The 26,218-nt window shown below is 40.1% G+C and overlaps 1 protein-coding gene across 1 annotated transcript in view; it reads left to right on the forward strand.

Annotated features, from left to right (window-relative positions):
• The window catches only part of LOC5570885 (cardioacceleratory peptide receptor), a 316,499-nt gene extending 290,781 nt beyond the window's left edge, over window positions 1-25,718 (forward strand). Inside the window, exons 5-9 of the mRNA XM_021850737.1 lie at window positions 4,195-4,392; window positions 12,346-12,441; window positions 12,561-12,725; window positions 12,804-13,095; window positions 24,863-25,718. Coding sequence (XP_021706429.1) covers window positions 4,195-4,392; window positions 12,346-12,441; window positions 12,561-12,725; window positions 12,804-13,095; window positions 24,863-25,115 — 1,004 coding nt within the window. The 3' untranslated portion in view covers window positions 25,116-25,718. The remainder of the gene's footprint in view (window positions 1-4,194; window positions 4,393-12,345; window positions 12,442-12,560; window positions 12,726-12,803; window positions 13,096-24,862) is intronic.
• Window positions 25,719-26,218: the final 500 nt, after the last annotated feature.

Here is a 26,218-nt window from a genome sequence, read left to right on the forward strand (position 1 = left end):
TCTATATCCAGACCGCATAACCAGAGTGAATACAGCTCCCTTACCTTAAATTTTCAGTATTTCTTACTCGTTGGCAATGTTTTATGTTTTTAGACGGTACTGTCATATGTGTCAATTCATTCAACACAGTAAATCTAGTTTAGATTGAGAGGTTGTAAAATATGTACAGAAAACTTATAATATACGTTAATAATACATCATAAGAGCATGTCTGCAAGCTACTTTCAAATAAGTTATTGTTTTGTTTTGCGATAGTTATTATAACATCTTTATAACTTAATAACAGCTTCCTCTTCAGTGAATCAAAAACAAACAAATGTCAAAATTTAGTTTATTTGTAAATAATGCAGCAAAAATTACGAACGCAATGAGTAAAACGGCTCGAATTTCATCAAATTAATTTGCATTTAGAACGCGAAAACACTAACTACGGCTCCTAAATCAATGTATAGGATGTGCAGTATGTAGTATTTTTGAGGTTCTCTGTAAAAAGGTGAATATTCAATGAATTAGGAAGGAGCGGACTGCTGGAAATAAAATGGAACATAGTGATACACAGGAAAGTCATTCATGTTCTATCCTCAATCTCGAAGGAAAGCTGTATGTTACCAACAAAAAGCCATTGACGGACCAGAACGCTTGCCAATGGATTAGATGCCGATGCCATTGAAAAAAAAAACGCCACTTGTGTAGTACACTACATTCCATTTTCTGTATGATTCAGTATGCCAGCATCCAGCAGCTCCACCTTATAATAAAACTCTAGCAGGTGTTAGAATGTTGCCAAAAGATACACAGCCATATTGTTATCTGTTGTTTTCCTACCAGCTGGAGATAATATTCTATCGCCATCGCGAGCAGGGTTGCCATTATGCCAGATTAATCTGGCACTGCAAGACTTTTAATCGAGGGAAAGACAAAAAGACAAACTAGTCGTTTTGCAAGACTTTTTCAAATTCAGCCAGACTTTACAGACCGACGGGTAGCCATTAATTACGCAGGATATAGAATTTTTCTTATGATTGGTAAATTCGCTTTTCAAAACAATAGTTTGATGAGCGTCTGTAGTGTAGAAATGAAGAAAATCGACTATTGAGTATTCATGGGTTTGGTTCCAATCTGACCGTAAAGAGATCTTGAAACCTTCGAAAAACATCATTTTGTAATTTATAGTTTTCTTGAAGATAACTCAACCAATCTAAATGATTTTTTAAAGATAATCTCCTTAAAACCTGACATTGTTTTGCCCATGTATTTTTTATAAATTAAGTAAAAACAAAAGGGTTGTTTAGAACTGCTAAACTATTGAAAAACAAAAAAGTCATCGTGAATAAAATATTGTTTTGTGGTAGATAAATGATGATGGTAGTAGAGAGGTCATCCTATCCATTTGATTATTATGCAATGGTATTTCAGCATTTAGACTCTTCTGTTCATTGAAAAACTGACGGTAGTTTAAACTATGTCCAGATCAACTCTACTAGAGTGCAATTCTCATTTATAAATTTGATATAGAGTTTTGAAAACAGACATGGTGAAACTTTCTCAGCGATTCATCGTTTTGATATTAATTTTGTACAATCATAAGAATCTATGTGGCAGAATGTAAATAAACATAAAGGACTTATTTGATAAATAACATAGCTGAAATACTAGAATGTTTTCCAATACAGACTTAAACATTTAGAAAAGGCCATGTTTTAGTGCTGATGTGAATTTAGATTTTTTTTCTATGTTGTATTTTTTTTGTTACCGTCGAAATTGGAGTCTAGTAATATACCTGCACAATGGTGTCTGCCAGACTTTGCAAGACTTTTTATTTTGAACTCGCCAGACATTTTCAAAAATCTAGTGGCAACCCTGATCGCGAGACAGAGCCTTCAGAATTTTGTAATTAACCACCGGCAAACGGGAGTGGGTAATAATTGTGCAGTTTACGTCATAGATCATGGTGTTAAGAATAAGTTGAAACCCATTTGAAAATACATCTGTAAAGTTTATTGTTGTTTGATGGTAAAAGGTGCAATATGAATCCTATATAAGTTATATTAATGTCCTTTGAGTTATAATTTCACCTAGTCTATATGTTCCATCTCGTTTTGAAGTTTGGACAAAATATGTTTTTTGAAAACTATTCTATAACTTTAAAATTACCAACGTTGTTATAGATTTCACCTATAAAACTCCTATTTAACAATATCTTCTATCTACTGCCAAGAAAGATGTTTTCGGTGTTACTTGGGTGGGTGTTGTTTATAATTGTCTTCAACCATGTTCTCGTACAGCGACTGATATTGACTGTTTAACGATAAACTTGCGACGATCGACACGCCACCATATTTCATATAACGGAGGTTATTAGAACTAACTTGGAGGTGATGTTTTGGAGGTTATTTGGCAATTTGGAGGTTAAAATCACCTCCAAACACTAGCGATTTTGCGGTGGGATGTTGACGTTTGATCACGAATAGCCGTGTTGGCTGTCGCGAGCCATATGGTTGATGATGAGGCTCAGACTACCGGTTCGATTCCCGACCGCGGCAGGAAAATCTTTATATATTCATTTAAACTCATTACGCAGCCATGAGAGTCATGACGCAGCCAACATGTTTCCCATGCACCTTGATTTCGAAATCGGCGCGAACACAAGCGTATTTTTTAATTTTCTTTCGTTTCTTTTCATGTTCTTGGTTCTACAATGCCTTGTATTGTCGATCATTACAATTTCTGTATATGTAACGATCTGATACAATTTTTGTACTAGAATCATGCAAAATTGTAATGAAATCTTACAGGCCCCGATTGCATGTAATAAGTTCGTAGACAATTTTGGTCAATTCAAGCATTGGTTAGATATAAATCATCAAATTTACGAGCATGACTTGTAATTATAATTGCGTAATTGTAGTTGCGGGCGTAAACCCCTAACTAGTTCGTAAATTGAGGTAACGATGTATCAATAGTTCCGGAAACGGAGTATGCAAATTACGCGAGAATCGGAAGTGCAATACGGTTAAAAGTGTTTATCGGATTCTACGCCAGGACTCACGTTGCATGAATCATTAAAAACAATAAGGATATGTATGTAATTGGTAAATTATGCTACACAAGGACTTGAATACTCAGTTGGGAATCAGTGAATTTCATGTTTCCGGTTTTAGGAACCTTTGGAATTCGTGGAATGTGGAAATTGGTTTGTAATATTTTTCTTAAGCGGGTGCCATCAATTAAACTGTTTTTTTTTTTCAAATTGCAGTAAAATCGATGTTTTGTTCGATTTTAATATTTGCGATTTGGGTGTCAATATGACCCCAAGGCACAGACAACGTACTATTTTCAAGAAAATTATTTTTAAAAATACACTCGTGGAAACGTACCAAATGTGAAAATATTTCACAAATCGGCTCACTAACAAAAAGGTCCTCTTTTGCTTGGCATTAACGTCCTCACTGGGACAGAGCCTGCTTCTCAGCTTATTGTTCTTATGAGCACTTCCACAGTTATTAACTGAGAGCTTTCTTTGCCAGAGTTCCCATTTTTGCATTCGTATATCGTGTGGCAGGTGCGATGATAGCTATGCCCAGGTTAGTCAAGGAAATTTCCAACCCGAAATGATCCAGGACCGACCCAGACACCTTCAGCATGGCTTTGCTTTTTGCTTTGTAGCCGTGGACTCGAACTACTCGGCTAAGGAAGGCCCCCCATAGCCGAGTGGTTAGTTATAGCCCTTCAAAGTGTTCTGGGGTTATATTGACAAAGGGTTAACAAGCGGAGATTTCAGTAAATACTTGATAAGTACAAAATAATTCAAGGTAACTGAGACGATCTACAAGCACGTTGAGACGTCTCAAGATTGTCCTCGCAAGACATTTTCGCACAATGTTCAGTACCATGAAGAAAAAGAAGAAAATCAGAAGAAGTTCGATGAATTTGTTGATTATTATTTAACACAAAAGAAGCAGATTGAAAATACATCATAACAATAGATTGTCGGAAATTGTTAAAATAAATCAAAGGAAACATTTTTAATCAAACTTTTAGCTGGAACCTTCGCAGCACGTACGCCTTTGATGGCCCGCGTTTTTGTTTCACGCCAATTATTATTTTTCCACTTTCTAGCTCAGCAGCATCGTTAAATAAAATTCAACAATTTACATTTACTTAGCGTGATTGCTTTTCTCGTCTCGATTTCAGATTTATGCGTGGGTTTGCTCAGCGTGCTGACGGATATTATTTGGCGGATGACGGTATCCTGGAAGGCCGGAAACGTCGCTTGCAAGGCAATCCGCTTCGCCCAGGCCAGCGTCACCTACGCATCAACCTATGTCCTGGTGGCTCTCAGCATCGACCGGTACGATGCCATCACGCATCCGATGAACTTCTCCGGCTGTTGTAAGTTTACTCACTGTGTAGGGCGTCTGTACCAGTGATAGTGGCAATAGTAACAGGCTGAGGAATAAAAAATCGCCAGGAAATAACGGAAGCTTGTTTTCCATATCTGAATACGTCATTCGAAAGCTCTTCTATTCTATTTTACGTAAAAAATAATCTTAGAATGATAAAATCATTGAATCTCTCAAAAAAGCATTTCCTCCATAACTGGAACATGTTCCAGTAATAGTGGTATTTGCTAACGTCTGTTCCTATAATAGTGGTTTACATTGATTTCCCATTGAAACCCACTATTATAGGAACGTCCCACTATTACTGGTGCAAAGGAGCAAAAAAGTTAAGGTTTTTAATTGTATTCTACTATTTCCTTAGTAATTTCCAAACAAATTTTGTACACATTCATATCAATTTAACAAGGGCCATGTTAGAAAAATACACATAAAAATAAAAACTGCCTATAACACGCTTGAAACCGCACTACCACTATTATTGGTACACACACTACCACTGGATCAGCCACCCTAGTGCAGTTGGAGAGTTAGACGAACGCTCAGATTAATCAATTCACTCTGACTGGGATTGAAATTCGGAGAATTCGTTAGGGTCATTTTTGTTCAATCGACATAGTAAAGACAACATAACTTTGTAGAGAAAACCCTTCTAACTTTGGTAAATTAACATGAAAGGTTAGAGTACCTTAAATTCGGGTGGAATTGATTACCGTGTCACGCCATTTTATTTCTTACTATTAGTTCACCAAAATCAATGCAGTAATCAGTGCGGTTCTGGATAATACATAGTGGGAGAGATTTGCGTATAAATTCAACAGTGAGACAAATTGACTTGGTATACTTTTCAGACAATTCAATGTAGGTTGAAATGGACTTTTTCTCAACAAAAAAGACACATGAGACAATTATGCATAAAATGGCAGAAAGTGAATCATGGAAGTGCCCAAGTAGCTCAGCACCCTATATGGAAATTTTGAATTGTTTGAATAGAAAACATAACTGTTAACTATTGGGCGTGTTGATCAGAAAGATGATTAAATTTTGTTTGGTAATTAATATTTTGCGTAAAAGTTTGGAGCAACATTTTGATTCAAATGCCGAACACTGTGCTATATAAAAATTGAATTACAATGACTGCCATTTCCTGAAAATTCGATGACATGTTTCAGCGAAACATTTCATCCAAATCGCCATACAATTACCGAGTGTTTTAATATGTTTAGAATTTGAGACAAAAAATATTGGGGTGGGTAATGTCTTTTACATTACCGCGGAGTTGACGTAGAACTACGATGATTAATAATTTGATTTGTCATGTGTATGAATTTGTAAGTGTACTAGTTTTGTGTTGTTATTGATCGGATGAAGTTTTCAGAAGTTAACTCTTTTTGGACTCATTTTGGTAGTCCTGAAAAGAACCATTTGTCGTTCTGTGGTTCCGAGAACCAGTGTTTGGTGTTCCAGGAATAATGCCAGATAATTGAATTTGTTTGTTTGGTCGTTGCTTCCTTGTGTTGCTTGGTTGGGTGATCGGTTTCTGGCTCCAGCTGTAGTTCGCCAAACTCCTCCAGTAGATTAGATGTTTGATAGCTCGGGTGCTTCGATCGTGAGAATCGATAGAATCGGTCCAGTGTTTTGGTATGTAGCAATATCTGTTGCATGAGCATTTAGGCTCTGTACATTGATACTCAGGCAGGCTGGGCCGCTATGATCCAGTATTTCACGCAGTTCGTCTCAAAGCGTCACTAATCGATGATTGCCTAAGCGCTGCAGCTCATTCCTCAAGTCAACCCTCTTGGAAGAATTGCTGCCTTTGGCGTGATGGAACTTAAAAATATTGGAAGAGTTTGTCAAAAATAGTCCTTGCAGTGAAGTAACCCGCGACAAACAAACATATACCAATTGCTGATCCTGGCTTTTGTCATAGTCGTACACGACCTCGGGGAAAGTTCCACCTTGCGACTTATGAACAGTAAAAGCACAGGCACTAACCATCGGGAACTGAATGCGTTTGCAGTTGATTATGCCGCACAGTTTGAAAGTAAAATATAAAGTCTCTATACAGGAGTGAAATTGGAATTTCAAAACCAAGAGCCTTACGTTGGCATGAAATATTTTGAACTTTTATAACTGTTTGCTGGTTTAACGAAATTTCTTGAATGGCACCTCAATTGAAAGACAAGATATCAAAGGGTCATGTCGTTTACTTACTGAATCCCACATACCTGTCCAAATAGTTTAATTACTGTTTTAAAAGAGAACGTTGATTTCAAGCAAATTTATAAATAGGGGTGCTAGAGAAAATTTGACGTCATTTGCTTTCCATTCTCCGCTTGGATCGCATCTCAGCAGGCGACAGATCGGCTTGCTCTGACCGGGCGTGCTTCTCAGGCACAGACATCGATAGCGAAGGACCTCCCCGTTTGTCTTGCTTCGCTCAAATCAAACTGTCGAGCGAACGAGAGAAGATGCCGTCCGAAGCCAAAGTCATCACCGCTGCCGCCGTCAAGAAGAAGAAGTCCACAGGAAAATTTGCGGTCGAACTGTGAACACGGTCGGGCAAGTCATACTCGCTTTGTGCTTCACCGCTTGTTTGCGTTCACCCAGCCATCGTCATCGCCGCCATCATCAGATTTCGACTTAAGCCCGGTGATCCACTACCTGTTACTGTTGCGCGCCATCCACGCCACGAAGTTGAGAATTCCCCGTTTGACCATGGCAATCAACTGATAACATCCCGCAGTGTTATTTATCTGTAAGAGCATCAAAGCTGACAAAGCCATCGGCCCTTTTCAGGGCCATCAAATTAGTGGAAAAGAGTTAAAAGAGAAATTTTTCCGACTTTATATATGACTTCTTATATTCCTAAATCAATTTCACAGCTTCATACAAAATTTCATTTGTCATGAATAATTTATGACTCAACCATTTGAGATTGTACTCGCGGACGCTGCTGCAGTGCCGTCGGGGTGAGTGCTCAACATTCCACAACGATTGTAAAATAGAGTGCGATTTTCAACAGCGTCTTTGATGTTCCATATTTTATGGGAACACTTTGATTAGCAAAATTATCACATGTAACAAAATTGCGACATATTAAGAATGCTTTTGAAAAGACATTCTCATTGAACAATTGTAATAATTTTGGCACCCATGGATCAGAAATTTACCGTCATAATAAAGAAAACGATTGATTATCAATAGCTCGTATTGAATATTTAGTTAATATCAACCCTTCCAGCAATTCATGTTCGACCAATTTCTCACGCAGTAGCATTCTCTGCAATTTTCAAGTAATTCCAAGCCCAACACATTATTGGCACATACCCATTTCCCAGATTGGTCGATCAGAAAGCGAAGAGCACAAAAGGGAGGAGCATCATCTGTTATTCTGAGGTTATATAACATGCTTCCTTCATCGGATACAGTTTCATTCCAATTCCGCTTTCGAGCTGGTAAGAGCTCCTCCGAACTTGCTCAGCGAGAAGTACCTCGATGCTAGAAATCTGCTGAGCTGTTAATCTTCAAGCTGCCAATCCAGCATCTGGTTTGTGAAATCGCTCAAGATTTCTAGGTTGACCGATCCGCGCTTCTAGATTTCGACTCGTGGTCATGATTTATCTATAATGAACTTAATATCGCGGTATACTACAATTTGGTTCACATAATTTACCCCACATAATTACATGAATTTGAGAATTTACCGCTGCAGCGCCGTCGGACCGTAATAACATCATACTATTCAGCATTGTATGGTATTTCTAACAGCATCGTTGATTTATTATATAATGGGGGAACACTTCCTAAATTCTCGAGTATGGATATTGGAAAATGTATTAAAATTGCGACAGATTTTAAATACTGTTCAACAAACTGTTTCCTGACCCATTGTAATGAGCAACTATTGATCTGAAATTTTTCTACTTGTTAGTCTATTGAAAATGTCATAGTATATAAATCAGAACACATTGAACATTGATCAGAAATATTTAAAATTTGCACGAAACCAAATCATGCGTGATTTTAATTAATTGTAAGCTATTAAAGTAATGTTGATATTTTTACTGTCCATACGAACGCGCATGTGAATTTTCAAAGGTATGTAAATCCCTAACCAAGCCATCAACTTCATGTACCTTATCCTAGACTGGTCAATCAGAAGAAGGCTAAAAATACGAAAGGGAGGAGCATCGTCTGCAATTCAAATTATGTAAAACATACTATCTTCGACAGATTCGGTTCATTTAAGGGACGAATGACCTTCGGATTAAAATCCCTCTGTAACAACAACTGGATTCGGTTCATTTCATTTACACTTTCGAGCTAGTAAGAACTTCTCGTGATAAACACAGTATAGCTAGTAATATTTCTTAATGTGCTTACCACATACTTGCTATAATCTCTTAATTCATCTCGTAGCATCATACAATATCTGATTTATCACGAATAATCGATAATACGGCAATTTGAGGATAGTCCGAGAACGCTGCTGCAGTGCCGTCGGGATGCAATAACAGCATAATGCTCATCTTATACGTCCCTTGCCAAGACATCAATTTCATATAGCCTATTTCTCAGATTAACGCAATAGACAACATGTAGAAAAATCAATTCAGATCAATAGTTGCTCATTACAATTGATCAAGAAACAGTTTATTGAATAGTATTTAAAATTTGTCGCAATTTTAATACATTTTCCAATTTCCGTACTCGAGATTTTTGGAAGCGGGGGCCATGACTGGTCCTGGCTGGAAATATTCGTGGGGAGAAACTCGACCCTTTGCTGCAGGAATTTCATTAACAACTCTTTGGTAAAGCAGAAAATTTCCGAGGAAAATTCTGCTAAAACAACTCTTATTGATTGGAATATTTATCAACAACTCTTTGTTAAGTAAAATCATCCTAAATAACTCTTTGCTCCATCGCCAAACCAAACCATTTCATTGAATTCATCAAGTACAAGAATATGAATGGTAAGGAGAGGCAGATGGTGTATATTTCGCTGGCGTTACTTTCCAACAGGTCGCCGGTTGGCGCTGACTACTAATCCGTACACTGAATGATTTTCAGTTGTTGCTTTCGCTTCGTTGCTCTCTGGTTCCGTTCGTTACTCGCACACTGCTGTGGCTTTCACGCGCTCTTCTTTGCTGCTCCGCTGCTTGATCCGTTCGTTATGCCGTTCGATTTGTGAATGAGCTGGGAGCAGAACAACCAGTGGTTTTATTTGCTCGAGCTTCTTTCACCGATGGCGAGTGGTGGAGTTCTCGCTTAGTTGTTTCGTCACTCCGTTCGCTACTCGCACGCGATTGGTTATTGCTTTCGCGCTATTTTCGTTGATGATTCTTCGCTGAGAAAAAAAAAACTGCAACTCTTTTGATTTTTCATGCAAAATAACCAACTTTGATAAACCATATCTCAGTTATTTATGAACCGATTTGAATGAAATTTTCACAGAATATCAGACATAACTTAAATTTTAACACACATTTTTGAGTGAATTTTCCAATCACACGTTGAAAAGCAGTAACGGTTTGACTAAAGTGAATTTTTTGACGATTTTTTATAATTGACATAACTAAACAGCAAAGTTGTAAATTTTGACGAGATGAATAAGTTTGCTGAAGAAAGTTTTTGTGTAAGGCTATCAGAATTTAAGATAACAAGTTTTGAATTTTTCGTCGAAAATTACAGTTTAGTCAAACCGTTATTACTTAAAAACTTGTAATTGGAAAAAATTATTCAAAAATATATGTTAAAACTCAAGTTACATCTAATATTCTGTGAATGCTTCATTCGACAATATTTCCATGAATAACTGAGATCTAACTTACCAAATTGGTCATTTTGTATGGAAAACCGAAAAAGTTGCAAATGCATGTGAATAAGTTGGGGCCTTCCTTAGCCGAGTGGTTAGCGTCCGTGGCTACAATGCAAAGCCATGCTGAAGATGTCTGGGTTCGATTCCCGGTCGGTCCAGGTCTTTTCGGAATGGAAATTTTCTTGAATTCCCTGGGCATAGAGTATAATCGTACCTGCCACACGATATACGAATGCAAAAATGGAAACTTTGGCAAAGAAAGCTCTCAGTTAATAACTGTGGAAGTATCATAAGAACACTAAGCTGAGAAGCAGGCTCTGTCCCAGTGAGGACGTTAATGCCAAGAAGAAAAAGAAGAAGAAGAATAAGAAGATGTGAATAAGTTCTCAGTTTATTCGACAAACCAGCTAAATGTTTCATGGGTGCACAACAGCAACAGAGTAGCGGATCACAGGAATTTAGTTGAAATCTGGAAATGTAGCTAAATAGTGAGCGATTTCACAAACCGGATTCTGGATTAACAGCTCAGCAGGCTTCTAGCAGCGTGGTACTTCTTGCTAAGCAAGTTCGGAAGAGCTCTTACCAGCTCGAAAGCGGAAATGGATTGAAACTGAATCCAACGAAGGCAGCATGTTTTATAACCTTGGAATATCAGATGTTTCTCCTCCCTTTTGTGCTCTTCGCTTTCTGATCGACCAGTCTGGGAAATGGGTATGTGCCAATAATGTGTTGGGCTTGGAATTACTTGAAAATTGTGGAGAATACTAATACGTGAGAAATTGGTCGAACATGAATTGTTGGAATGATTGGCATTCCCTAAATATTCAATACGAGCTATTGATAATCAATAGTTTTCTTTATTATGACGGTAAATTTCTGATTCATGGGTGCCAAAATTATTACAATTGTTCAATGAGAATGTCTTTTCAAAAGCATTCTTAATATGTCGCAATTTTGTTACATGGGATAATGTTCCTAATCAAAGTGTTCCCATAAATTATGGAACATAAAAGGCGCTGTTGGAAAAGCCACTCTATTTTACAATATTTGTGAAATGTTGAGCACTCACCCCGACGGCACTGCAGCAGCGTCCGCGAGTACAATCTCAAATGGTTGAGTCATAAATTATTCATGACAAATGAAATTTTGTATGAAGCCGTGTGAAATTGATTTAGGAATATTAGAAGTTATAAATAAAGTCGGAAATATTTCTCTTTTAACTCTTTTCCACAAATTTGATGGCTCTGAAAAGAACCGATGGCTTTGTAAGCTTCGATGTTGTTACGGATAAATAGCACTGCTCGGACCAGCAAAACTCAGGGGGCTTCTGGTATTTGCCCCTAACGGGATTGGTTCTTGACCACCAATGATGATTTCATCACGATTCGAAATTTTGAAGCGCGGGTCAACAGCTCCTCGGCCGATGAAATTTGCGGCGGCGATGACGATGGCTGGGTGAACGTAAACAAGCGGTGAACCATAACGCGAGAATGACTCGCCCGACCGTGTTCACAGTTCGACCGCAAATTCACTTGTGGACTGCTTCCTCTTCTTCTTCTAGGCGACGGCAGCGGTGATGGCTTTATAGCTTCGGACGGCATCTTCTCTCGCTCGCTCGACAGTTTGATTTGAGCAAAGCAAGACAAACGGGGGCGTCCTTCGCTATCGATGTCTGTGCCTGAGAAGCACGCCCGGTCAGAGCAAGCCGATCTGTCGCCTGCTGAGATGCGAACCAGTCGGAGAGTGAAAAGCAAATGACGTCAAATTTTCTCTAGCCCCCCCTATTTATAGATTTGCTTGAAATCAACGTTCTATTTTAAAACAGTAATTAAACAATTTGGACAGGTATGTGGGATTCAGTAAGTAAACGACATGAAGCTTTGATGTCTTATCTTTCGATTGAGGTGCTAATCAAGAAATTTCGTTAAGCCAGCGAAAAGTTATAAACGTTTAAAATATTTCATGCCAGCGTAACGCTCTCGGTTTTGAAATTCCAATTTCACTCCTGTATAGAGAAGAAAGACGTACTTCTACGTCAAAAGGTACTCTGTCCTGAAGTTGAAGCCGTTAATTTTGACTTCTTTCGATATTATTCCAAATAATCTTAATCTTTTGATATTGCAGGGAATCGCGCACGTCGGTTGGTAGCAGCAGCCTGGAGTTTAAGTGCACTTTTCTCACTTCCAATTTTTTATCTCTATCAGGAGAAATCAATACAGGGTGAGTGCACTTAATCAACTGAAACATCAACAAATCTCATTTCACCATGAAAAGCTCATTGCATTTCCATTTCCATTTCCATTCTTTACATTCCACTCCAATAACGGTGCCATCTTCAGGAAGGAAACAGTGCTGGATTGACCTGGGCGAGGCTTGGCGGTGGCAGGTTTACATGTGCTGGGTGGCCAGTTCCCTGTTTGTCCTGCCAGCACTGATCATCTCAGCATGTTATGCAATCATCGTCAAGACAATTTGGGCCAAGGGAGCAATTATGGGACCAATCGGTACGACCCTCTTCCCTCGTGTGCAATTATTCTCCGAATGCGCAAACGGATTCCTAACCTCTTGAAATCTTATTGCAGATCGAACTCGAAATGGAATGGCAGATTTAGCCAGCAGACGGGCGAGCTCCAGGGGCATCATTCCAAAGGCAAAAGTAAAAACAGTCAAGATGACTATTGTGATAGTGATAGTATTCGTCCTCTGCTGGTCGCCGTACATCGTGTTTGACCTGTTGCAAGTGTTTGGCCAGATTCCGGACACGCAAACCAATATTGCGATTGCAACGTTTATCCAAAGCCTGGCGCCGCTCAACTCGGCTGCCAACCCACTCATCTACTGTCTCTTCTCGACGCAAGTGTGTCGAATGATAAAGTAAGTATGTTTTGGGTTTAGATTGTGTAATCAGTATTAATGACCATCAACACTATACTGGTGTAAGTGAAAAACAAAATAGAAGGTCTGTTAACAGTGCGCATCGTACCGATGTGGGGTATTTAGAGGTGCGGGCGAACATCAAATTAGTATTTGTGATAACATCAGTTTTGAAGTGGTAGTTGTGCAATGCCAACTTCGGCGAGCCGAAAGTTCACGAACTAGCCGAAGATGACGTCACGTTGAGAAAGCTGCGAACAAATTTTTTCGCAGCCTTGTCGTCACCATCAGCTGATCGTTTTGTTTACATCTTTTTCGCGACTAATACAAGCAAACACATACTAAGAGCCGGACCTGTAATATATGACATTGGCATCGTACCCTCGTACTGTGCATACACAAATTCTTTCTGCTTTCGGGAATTTTTAAGACTACTTCTTCTTCTTTTCTGGCGTTACGTCCTCACTGGGACAGAGCCTGCTTCTCAGCTTAGTGTTCTTATGAGCACTTCCACAGTTATTAACTGAGAGCTTACTATGCCAATGATTATTTTTGCATGCGTATATCGTGTGGCAGGTACGAAGATACTCTATGCCCTGGGAAGTCGAGAAAATTTCCAACCCGAAAAGATCCTCGACCGGTGGGATTCGAACCCACGACCCTCAGCTTGGTCTTGCTGAATAGCTGCGCGTTTACCGCTACGGCTATCTGGGCCCAAAGACTTTTAAGACTACCTAAGGCAATAAAACAGTACTTCTCAGTGATTGTTCTTCTACTTTTAATTTATTTTCAATGCTTGTTTGGACCCGTGCCGATTTTTCGTTGAACCCGTTAGGAAACACACGCGGTGGTAATCCTTCTTGGTAAATAAACCTTCTGGCGGATTCCATGTCAAATCGGTCAGTCACAGAACTCGACTATCTTGAATTAGGATTAAATTTTGTACATGTTTTTGGTATGGTAGAATGAGTGTTTTCCATAGAAAAATTGATTATTTTGACTCAAGTGTAACTTTTCAAAATGGCCTATAATTTTTAACATGCAACTTATTTGAAAAATTCCGAAATTGTTTATTTTAGAGAAAAAGTTCTATGAAGAACTACCGAAAAGCTAAACATTACATATAATTTGCAATTGGATTAGATGGACAAATTGATGTGAAGATTTGCGAAAAAGTTACACGTCTTCTCAGTGAGAATCGAACTCACGACTCCCCGATCTATCCCCGATAGCGTTACCACTACGCCATGAGAGGACTCATGAACGCAGAAGTTAACCTGAATTCGATTTCAGCTCAATAATCACGTGGTCCTTTTTCGCAAAGTGCACCTCTTTCGGAAGAATTAGATGCCCATCCAAACACAACGCTTTCTATATATATATCCAATGCCTAGCCCGAGAGCGCATTGTTTTTTTTTTCTTTTATTTAATATTTGTAACCCCCAATAAGGCATTTCCCATTGCTGCCATTTAGTCGATACCGCCAAACGGGGTAACTTTTCTTTTATTTAATATTTGTTGCATTAAACTCGGTATAATTCGAAAATGACTACTTTTAGAGAAATTATTCACATAATCATTACGGTTGAGAATCATTTCAAGATGCTTGTTGTATCATCAGAACGTATTAATTTTAACAAAAAATCAAAATTTTGAAAATCGACCAAAAGTTGTTATTAGAAAAACTTTTTTTTTTAAATTTCTTAATCATGAAACTTTGTCCCAAACATTTGTTTACTATCAAGATTCTATGATGAAAATTTAAAAAAATATTAAAAATGGATTATAAAATTTAAGATTTATTTTTGATTTTTCTATGAAAAATGAATCAAATATTTTTTCAGTGTATATTTTTTCTTATAGTCCATACCGTTCACTACAACTTCTTCATAGAACATTTTTCTTTAAACAGTTTCGGAGATACAATTTTTCAAATAGGTTGCAAGCAAAAATTTATAGACCATTTTCAAAAGTTACACTTGAGTCAAAATGATCAATTTTTCTATGGAAAACACTCATTCTACCATACCAAAAACATGTGCAAAATTTAATCCAATTCGAAGACTATCGAGCACGATTTCTATTTTTTTCGACTCATTCTGGATGGAATTCGTCTCCTAGAAGGTCACTTTTTCTTTCGTTTATTCACTAAAGATGGCTGCAACCACGAACAAACGGAAAAGTTAATCTCTGAATTTACAATTTCCTTCAAAAAAGTGGATTTTGAAACTGTCAATCGTGGCAAATATGGAAGAAAGGAAGTTTCTCCGGAGTGCATGCTTTCTTTCAAAAATTGAATGGTTGATAATTGCATCAAAACCTCTAACCCAGGCTCTTTGATGCAAGTGAGGAAACAAAAAGTGCTGCAAATCTTGATCAGTTGTTTCAAATTCGGAGGATTTAGGCAGGAGATCTTGAACTGCATTGGGGGAATCAAGGTTTTCTTTGAAATCGCAAAGAAAGGATACTGTTGCTTTTTGCCGGAAATTATCAAAGATCGGGAACTTCTTCTCAAACATCTTGAAGAGAAGCACAAATGTTTTACTTATGACAACCAAGTTGAACGTTTTTTCAAGGTCTTCTTGAAAGGTCTCTCAAGTGACTATAAGTGAACTGAAGAGATTAAAAATGGAAAAAAATATATACTTGCATTTTTCTCAGTCAATCATTATGAAAAAGAGAACCCAATCTGGCATTGTTCGGAAAGGGCTTTCTCTAGAATATTATTTAGTTGACTTTAACAAAAGTGGTCTAAATAATATAAAAGCTTTAGAAAAAGCAAAAATTATGTTCGATGTCCTTGTAACATGGGAACATTTCCAGAAACATGGAGGACATTTTCAGAACCCCACTCAGTGCCGTCGGTGCCAAAAGTGGGGTCATGGTACAAACCATTACCGTATGCGGAGGTTCTTCTCACGCTAAGAAGATATCTAAAAGTTTGTATACGCAAATTACGGGGGCAACCATAAGTCTAACTTTAAGGATTACACTTTGCGTATACGAATCGTTCAGGCTCGTTTCAGGCAGATGAACGGCAACGTTTTTCGTAGCCGGAATCCCCCAGGCAGAATCTCTAACAATTCTTATTTTACCAGTTAACGATTGCTTGCTTAACTTTTACGTCCCCAACCCCCAATAAGGCATTTCCCATTGCTGCCATTTAGTCGATACCGCCAAACGGGGTAACTTGCAACAGGGGTGAAATTTGCAACACTTGGACATGTAATCGAATTGTCGTTTCGTTCAGCATTGAGTTAAATTATTATAATTTATTCCGCCATTTGTTGACCTCAGGTATACTACGGAAGGTTTCATCGAGGGTTTGCTGTGTAGTTTCCGGCTTTTTTTTTTTGTTTTTTACAAGGGGGAAATCTGCAAACAGATCCCCTGAGAAGATAACTCAGGGAATGCGGGGATGACGCACCAACGACGACCCGCTAAAACCAGCCTATGCACTGTGCATGAGCAATTCATTTAGAATTGCTCAAGTGGTGAACAGTGCATCGACATGACCCTTGGACTCAGACCCTCATCTCCCCGGAACCACCTTACGGTATTTCTTCGGGAATAGTTTCCGGCTTAGAATAGAACTACGGGTGACCTGTTCCGGTGGTGAGAGTCCACCAAACGGGGTAATCCCAATTCAAGGTGTCAAGCGACCCGTGCCAAGGAATGAGTGGTCGAGGGGTGAAAAAGATGCTCGATCGTTAACGGAGCCTGTGGGGCACCTGGGCACCCCTCACAGTAATTTGTCCCTTACCGCGTTGATGCAGGGCTCTGGCTTGATGGACCTTAAGTGAGCACATACTTAAATCAAAACAACAGTAGTATCGTAGGTAGCGGTAGTAGGGAAGCGAACCCCTTCGCAAGAAGTGGGTTATGTAGGTCTCCGTTGAGGAGAGCGGAAGCAGGAGGAGGCAGCTGCGCACGTAGTGACAGTGTTGGACACCATATTTCATCCTCGGCTAACTCATCGGGTGAGGTTATGGATGGAGCGTGGTTGATGGGGGCCATCAATAGAAGTAGAGATGGGCTCTCTGCAATGGAAGTGGCTGCACAGCAGCTTGACTCCATCATTTACTTTGCGTCCTCGAAATCCAACATCAGCAAGGACCTCAAGCAGGCCCTGTTTAGACTTTGTAAGTCGATGATGGCGGCCAAGCAGAACCATGCTGAACCCATGGCGACTGTGGCAGCGCAGAACCCGTGGAATTGAAGGTGCCGAAGTCTACCCAGACGGAGCCCTTCGTTTTTGCGGGTAGCCCTAAAATGCGGAAGCGAATGCTTATAACAAGCAATCGCAAAAGCGTGCGAGGCAGCCGTTAGGGGAGGAGCTACCCGGCGGCAATCGCAAGGCTAGACGGATATTAACCCCGAAAGTTGGCAGCAGTGCCGGAAAGACGAACCCCAGCCAGACGTCCCGGAAAGCTGCGAAGGGTGGGCCCGAAAAGGCTGACCCCTCATGGATTAATGGGAACAGGGGGTTGCGACCTTTGAGAGGTCCTCCATCACCACAGGTCAGGGCGGAGCAGGGGGGGGGGACGCCCCCTGGACAACCGTAGTGAGGAAGAAGAAGAAGAAGAAACAGGAGAATCAGGAGCGCAGGGATACCAGACCTAAGAAAGGTAGGAGGGTAGGTGCCAAGCGCGAAAAGGGTGATGCGATCATCATCAAGACGGAAGAGTCCAAGTACTCGGAAGTCTTGAAGGCGATGTGCAGCGACGCGAAGCTCGCAGATCTAGGAGCCGACGTACGCAGTGTCAGACGCACTCGTACAGGTGAAATGATCCTCGAGCTCAAGCGTGACAAGGAGCGCAGGGCGCCGTCTACAAAAGTTTGGCGGAAGAGGTCCTTGGCAAGGGTGTCGAGGTGAGGGCTCCAACACCGGCAGTGACTCTGAAGGTAATGAATCTAGACGAGATCACTGACGCAAAAGAGCTCGTCACGGCACTGCGGCAATAGGTGCCTACCGCAGCCGTTCAGCTACGGAAAGGTCCGGCGGGAACTCAGGCGGATGCTAATAAGTCCGCTAAGGTAGGAAAGATCAAGGTAGGTTGGTCAGTTTGCTCATTGACCATACACGAGCAACCGGTGATCTGCTTCAGGTGTAGGGAACCGGGACACATGTCCTGGGGCTGTAAAGGCCCTGATAGGACCAAGTTGTGTAGGCGTTGTGGTGAGGTAGGCGTTGTAGTGAGGTCATAAGGCACTAGGCTGCAAAAACTTTCCCAAGTGTTTGATTTGTTCCGTGAAGTCTGTGAACAAAAAGCATCCAACAGGAGGCTCAAGGTGCCCGACCTTCAAAAGAGCCAGAGGCCCTGGCCGTGCTAGATGTCGATCTGGCTAATGTTGGTACCAAAAGTACCTTTATCCGAAACGGAGCGGAGTCAATCGAAGTTACTTTTTGTAGTCCAGGCCTAACAAGTAGTTCGAACTGGAGGGTAGACAATGCCTACACTCATAGCGACCACCTGGCGGTTCGCTACAGTATCGACTACAACAACAGCAGGCAGCGGGTAGAGGAAGCGGCTAGGTCAAGGCCAAGCCCTCGTAGGTGGAAGACATTGTACTTCAATGACGAAGTTTAGGCGCAATCATTTTTGTCTTCCTAGATATGGCTTTAGGACCAATGTGCACTGATCATACCACAGCTGTGGTTTCAATACAAAATGTATAAAAATGGTTGATTGTGATCATTTGAACATAATTTGGAATAGTTGGCCTGGTCAAGCAAAATAGAAGTAGCCAGAAATGAGTGATCGATCATGTTCTACAATTACCGTACCACGTCTTTCCTGTTCTGGTACGTGTGATATATTAGTCCGTTTCACTTTACGCGATCGATGAGTACGAAGCGAATATGTAATAGGCTTTAGTATCCGATCGCTTCTCGGTGGCCGGTTAGCTGGTCCGCAAAGTAATATAACTAGAACAGATACGCAGAAGTAAATATACCGTCGCGAGAACTAGACCTCATACGTTTAATAACATTGCATTGTGTTCTATGTCCGCGCAATAAAAAGTGTAGTTTATATCACAGTCCGTCGCGAGTTCCATTACGTGTCCGAAGTACCGTTTCGGAACATCGTGTCCGGTTCCGCCATGGACCCTTTGGGAACATTTTCTTTTTATGTCCAAAACATATCGTGCGACGTCTTAATCTTCATGAATTCGAGAGAACCTGTCAATAGATGAAGAATAAACACGTTATCAATTGAGGTGGCCACTCCAGAAAACCTGGCATAGGTTCCACGAGAACATACCATGTGACGTCTCAATCTTCGTGAATTTGAAAGAGCATTCGGTATGGGATTTAGATGAAAATGTTGTGAATACTTTAGATTAAAAGCAGTTCATTGAAAACTTTAGATTTTGAAAATAAGTGGTCTATACAATGTAGCACTTCTTTTCTGAAATGCACCAATGTAACATAAAAACGACATATCGTCTTAAGTTAATTATTGAAACTAATAAATGAAATGAAATGAACACAGATTCTCTAAGTGCTTAAGGAATGATAGAATGAAACACATGAAACACAGATTCTCTTAGCATAAAACATGTCCAAGGGGATATGTTTTCACTTTATGATCTAAACATCAGCCATTCCATGAAAACCCGATCTAGTGGGTCACGAATTCCGTGAAGATTTGCTATTTTGTTCCTAATCCGAAATAAGGATACACGTGTTTTTGGATGTTTTGATTAGGGTGACCATTTCCAAAATAGAATAACCAGAAAAATCGCGATTTTGCAAAATTTTTATTTCTAAAAAAAATTATAACTTTTGAACCGCTTGACCGATTTTCAATTTTCTTGAATGAAATGAAAGCTTAAGATTTTGACTTTTCAAAAAAAATATAAAGGGGGCGATGTGGCGTAGTTGGCAACACTTTCGTTTCATAAGCGGAAAGTCATGGGTTTGATCCCCAGTCCCCCACCAGCCACTCTTCGTTAAGGCGCTGGAAGACGCACCACGTGAGACGTTGCAATGGCAGGGAGCATCCGTCCACCACGGCTATCGGACATCGACTAACTTTGTATTTCTCGGATGACAATCATCCACCACCACACCTGGAATAATGGCAACCGACAACGAAGCACACACACATGGACTTTTCTTGATGGAATCGATATAACAACGGCAACATTAACACCAGCGGCGATTTCTCATCTACATCGGTAAAGTAGAGGTGGATCGATCAACATATGTGATAAAAATAGATAGGATGAAATGTAAAGTAATGACCAATAGCCTGAGACATGGTTGTATGAAAAATTTGGATTCTCGCTCCAGTCCACTTTTTGGATTGCATTTAGGTCCCATAGCAACTGTGCAAAATTTCAGCTCGATCGGAGAAACTATATTTTAGCGCCGGTCGTTCAAAGTTTGGGATTCACTTTGGGAAAACTTACTTTTGCAAAAAAAAATCGCCAGAGGTCGCCCATTGGCCTCTATAAAAACTCTGAACACAGACCTCTATAGGTATTTGTACGATGAACAACATTGGCGAAGACCGCAAAGCAATCCGATGCTTGTGAAAAAGTTATGCAATGAAAACCTATTCGCAAGGCGACGTTGATTTACACGTAAGGGAATAACAATAACGTTGTCGGCTCTCACGAAAACCAGCTTGGTATTCGCCGACGAAGGACTCTTCGAGCAGTCTCAGTATGTTAAACAGGATGCGCGACAGAATTTTGTACGCCGAATTCAGCAGGGTAATTCCTCTGTAATTGGCACACTCCAGTATGTGCCCTTTCTTGTAGATAGGGCGGATGAGGCCATCCAACCAGCCGGTGGGCAATTCTTCGTCCTCCCATACTTTCAGCAGTACTCGGTGGATCGACTGGTAAAGCTGCTCGCTTCCGTGCTTGAGAAGCTCGACCGGGATCTCGTTCTTCCCAGCAGCCCTACAGTTCTTCAGCTCGCTGATAGCCTTTATAACCTCCTATGGTTGGTGGGTCCACAGCTTGATCGTCGTCATCTATGTTCATCCTGTTCCTCGCTACATTTCCATTCTCACCGTTCAACAATTGCTGAAAGTGCTCCTTCCACCTGGCAGCCACCACCGTTTTATCGGTCAGCAAATTCCCTTCTCGATCATTGCACATGGCGGGCACTGGTACCGCTCTCGCTGCCCTGTACCGCTCTCTGTTCTGTCGGGTACCGGCCACAAGCATACGGCTTCTGGCGACATTCTTCATGTCTGTCACCCTCCGGCACTCTTTATCGAACCAGCCGTTTCGTCTTCGTCGTTGACCAGTGCCGATCACTTCCCGCGCCGTTGTTGTCACAGCTTCGTGGATAGGGTCCCACAGGCTGTCGACGTCTCCAGCAACGTTGATTCTTCCCAACTGCTCGTCTAGTTGCTGACGGTATTGCGCAGTTACCCCATCAGTCGACAAGCGTTCTATATTGAAGCGCAGCGTTCTGTTTGTTGTGGAACTCGTGACGCTGGATAACCGCGCCAAATTTTAGCTACAACGAGATAATGATCTGAGTCGATATTAGGGCCTCGGAAGGTCCTGACATCAAAGACATCTGAGAAATGTCGCCCATCAACCAGCACGTGATCTATTTGGGAGCAGGCATCGCCACTCGGGTGTCGCCAGGTGTGTTTGCGGATATTCTTTCGCGCGATGTAGGTACTGCTGATTGCCATCCCTCTAGCAGCAGCGAAGGCCACTAGCCGCAGGCCATTATCATTGGTAACGGAATGAAGGCTTTCCGTTCCAATGACGGGTCGGAAGAAATCTTCTTTCCCGATCTGCGCATTTGCGTCGCCGATGACAATCTTGACATCTTGTTTTGGGCACTCTCCGTAGGCCTTATCCAGGCTCTCATAGAACTCATCCTTCATGTCGTCGGGCTTATCGTTCGTTGGCGCATAAATGCTGATCAGTCTGTAGTTGAAGAACTTGCCCCTCATTCTCAACACACAGATTCAGTCGCTTACCGGTTTCCACCGAATAATTCGCTTCATCTGCTTCCCAATCACTATGAAGCCAACTCCACGTTCTGCTCTGTCGCCACCGCTGTAGTAGATGTGGTACTTGAATGAAGTGTTGGCGATGGTCCACCGCTCGGAATTCGCGTTCTCTGGTTCTCGGCCAGTGTATTTCCTGGATAGCTGCCACGTTCACGCCGACATTCCGCAGTTCACGAGCCAGGAGCCCAACACGCGCGGGTTCATTCAAAATTCTCACGTTCCAAGATCCATCTTTTCAATCGTTGTCCTTTATTCGTTGCTGGGTCTGTTGCCGTAAAATCAATCCGTTCGCTCTACTTTTGCCTTTCTTGGTTGGTGAAGAGTCTTCGATAGGCCACCTAACCAGGGTTGCGCTACCTACATCGTGCTAGAGGGGCTGCCTCCTCGGTGCTGACACGATACAGCATTGTCCGTTTGTTCTTTACATGATGACCACTAGACTGATGCAAATTTTGAAGTTTTTGCTCCCCTATGCTTAAACGGTGTCAATTATGATGAAAATCATTCTCCCAAAATTTGAAGTAATTTGGAAGAAATTTGGTTGTGCACATGCCATTTGAAGTTTCTATGAAAATTACTATGGAAAAGACAAACCTGTTGTGTTCAGTCCTCTAACTGCTCGTAATAATAATTTATGGAAAAGTGAACAAACTCTACTTAGGTGAAATCTTCCCTGCTACAACTTTGCCGAAGACCACATTTTGATGGGACGTAAGGATAATTTGTTATTGGTGATAATAAAGTCTTAATCTTGCTGAGATGATCATTCAATTACTTTCAGAGCAACACTGCTGTTTTGCTGTAGAACATAGTAGCCTGGATTACTTTGATCTATTCTACCCGCCAGAAGCACACTGTTGCCTGCCGAGCAGTTGGTTAAGCATGCAAAATGCAAACCCAGTTTATGATTAAGAATAGCAATTTATCCTTAAGTCCTATCAAAATATGGTCTTCGGCAAAGTTGTAGCTGGGAAGATTTCACATGAGAAGAGTTTGTTCACTTTTCCATAAAATGTTATGTCGCAGAGATATAGGCCTGAACACAAAAAGTAGGCGTTTTCCATAGTAATCTCCATATAAATTTCAAATGGCTTGTGCACAGTCAAATTTCTTCTGAATCATTTCAAACTTTGGGAGGATGCTATTTACCATAATATAAATCGTTTAAGCATAGGGGAGCAAATATTTCAAAATTTGCATCACTCTAATGACCACGGTCATAGCCATAATAACCATCCACCTTTATCAAGGCTTTGGACCTGTAGCTCTGGTTCTCAATAGTTTCAAGTTCTTTCGGACATGCTACTATGGTGAGCCGTCATGCGCTAGCGGTGTATGCGGACAATAGAAAAAAAAAGAGATATATAAAATTTCACACAACATATTTTTCTACCTGAATTTTCGTTTTTTCGTGTTTTGAAAGCCTCGGGACAAAAGGGACCATTTCTGTTCTGATTTTTTCTTGAAAGTTCAGAAAATTTTACGTTTACTGTCAAATTTTCAGCGATGTATGTTTTTAGTTTTTGAGATATATATTTTTTTTTCGAAAATAAAAATCAGTCATTTTTTATCATCACACACTGTAGGTCTCAGCGCATTAAATTTTTTATTTAAAATAAAAAAATCATCTCTTTTGAACAGCTCAACCGATTTCCAATCTTTTTTTATGGAATGAAAGCTTTAGATTTCAACTTTTCAGCAACAATATATAACTCTGAAACATTTTTTTCACACAAAAAATATAAAAAATTGAAGTTTTAAATTTTTTCAGCGTTCAACAAATAAAAAACTAATGCGCTGTGACCTACAGTGTGTGACGAAAAGAAATGACTGAATTTTTATTTTCAAAAAATATATATCTCGAAAACTAAAAACATACATTGCTGAAAATTTGACAGTTAACGTTAAATTTTCTGAACTTTCATGAAAAAAATGAGAACAGAAGTGGCCCCTTATGTACCAAGGCCTTCAAAACACGAAAAAACGGAAATTTTGGATATTTTTTTCATGTAGAAAACTATTTTTTGTGAATTTTATATTTTTCTTGAAAATTCAAAATCCTTAAAATCGGTCAAAATTTATATTATTTTTTAAATAAAAATATTGCAAAGTCCCGATTTTTCTGGTCATTCTATTTCGGAAATGGTCATCCTAATCAAAAAATTCAAAAACAAGTGTATCCTTTTTTCGGAGAAGCAACTAAATAGCAAATTTTTATGGAATACGGCGACCCACAAAATCGTTTTTTCATGGGATGGCTGATGTAGTACCAGGTGCTTCTATGTTTTTCGAAATATTTTCTTGTTTTCGTTTACTTTTCTCGAAATTTATATTACGTGGGCTTTTTATTAGTCTGACATCGGTTTAGTCGTATTTGTACTAAAAACTCTTACAAAAAGTAGATCTTCTGTTCCAATCTTGTCCAAAATCGAAATAAATTCCCAGTTCGAACAAAACGGTCGACAGTAGCTTCCAAACATCTATTTTATTATGAGTGATTTCGCTTTAACAACGACAAAAGCGCATCAGGTCGATGCTAACATCAATTTTATAGTAAAATAAAGCGAACCCTCCCGCGTTATAAAACTTGCTCAATAATATTTGGAATAAAACAATAATCACAACGAAATAGTGACATCAACAGCATTATTCCCCGACCGAATGCAATGATGCAACAAAATGTCCCCACACCATCCCAGACGTCGTCGTTCATAAGAATTCATTTTTACAATCGTTTGCTCATCTTTTCCATTGCACATTTTATCTTTCAGACGACTTCCCCCATTTCGGTGGCTGCTGTCTTCGGAATGGTGCTGTAAAAACCCGGACGGTTCCTCGGGCCGAGGTCCACTTCGCAACGGTATGGTGCTAAACGGGGGCCAAAGGCTGCAGAACAACAACAGTAGCGACTCGATGCGAACGTTGACCACCTCGCTGACGATTTCACAGCGGTCCTGCATCAGGCCATCGCGGGTCGTCATCGTCGAGCGACCGAAAGTTGCCCTCGCCATGTCCGAAGTTTGAAACACCGCTATTGCTATTGCTATATTGCATATATGTATAAGTTTTTAAATGGCGGTCGGGTCACCGCCGCCAATTGTACTGTCTAATAGAGTTTAAGTATTTATTGACGTGTAAATATAGGAAACTTGCTGCCGCAACGCTCGGCGAAGACTGGTTCGGAAAATGGAAGATCAGCGCGTGTTGAACTAAATGAATGAATAAAATGAAAATGCGGTGATGCTGACTAATTGTGTTGTAGGTGTAATAAATGCGAAGAAAATTAGATCTGTTTTTTTTTAGAAAAGTCCAACAAACATTTAGGTTTTTGATTGAAAGAGAGAACGTTCATGTATGACTTCAAAACAGCATCGAAAATGTATGAAATATCGGTCGATATTAGTTGGATAAACTACGCATTATGTTTTACCAATAAATTTATTTGAGGCTCAATCGAACTACGCATTCGATACTCTATAAGTTAAAATAATTAAAGGGCCGTGAAACGGGGTATCCTTGACAATGCGGGTAGTTTCAATAGTACATCTTAGTCACTTACTTTTGACAGCTTATTTATACAGTGAAACCTCCATGAGTCGATGATCCATGACTCGATATCGTCTCATGGAACCATACTAAAAACAAAATTTCATGGTTACTACGATGGTCCCCTCAAACAGCTTTACATAGGGATACTGTCCATGACTCGATATTTCCATGAGTCGATGGTCCCTTCAGATATCGACTCATGGAGGTTTGACTGTAGTAGAACTTGAGTTGAGTTTCGTATATTTTAGCGAAATTGAGTCCCTTTTTGTAATAATAGTCAAACATATCCATACATCGTTAAACGCTTGCAGAAGTGCAACACCCTGTATACTTGATCTAACTAAGTCGAAGCTTGTTATAACGACTTCGGATTGGACCGTCGTTATAGAGAAAACTCGTTTTAGAAAACGGTTATAACATTAAAATATTTTTCAAGGGACCGAAACATGTCGCTATATAGAGCTTTTTTCACTATAAAAGTTGTCGTTATAACGTAGTTATAATTCTTGCAATTTTTCAACAGTAATCGATAGCTAAACGAGTACTTGTTTAAGGCCCAAAGAAAAATGGTGCAAATG

Source organism: Aedes aegypti, chromosome 3, assembly GCF_002204515.2.
Source record: "Aedes aegypti strain LVP_AGWG chromosome 3, AaegL5.0 Primary Assembly, whole genome shotgun sequence".
Classification (NCBI taxonomy): Eukaryota; Metazoa; Arthropoda; class Insecta; order Diptera; family Culicidae; genus Aedes; species Aedes aegypti.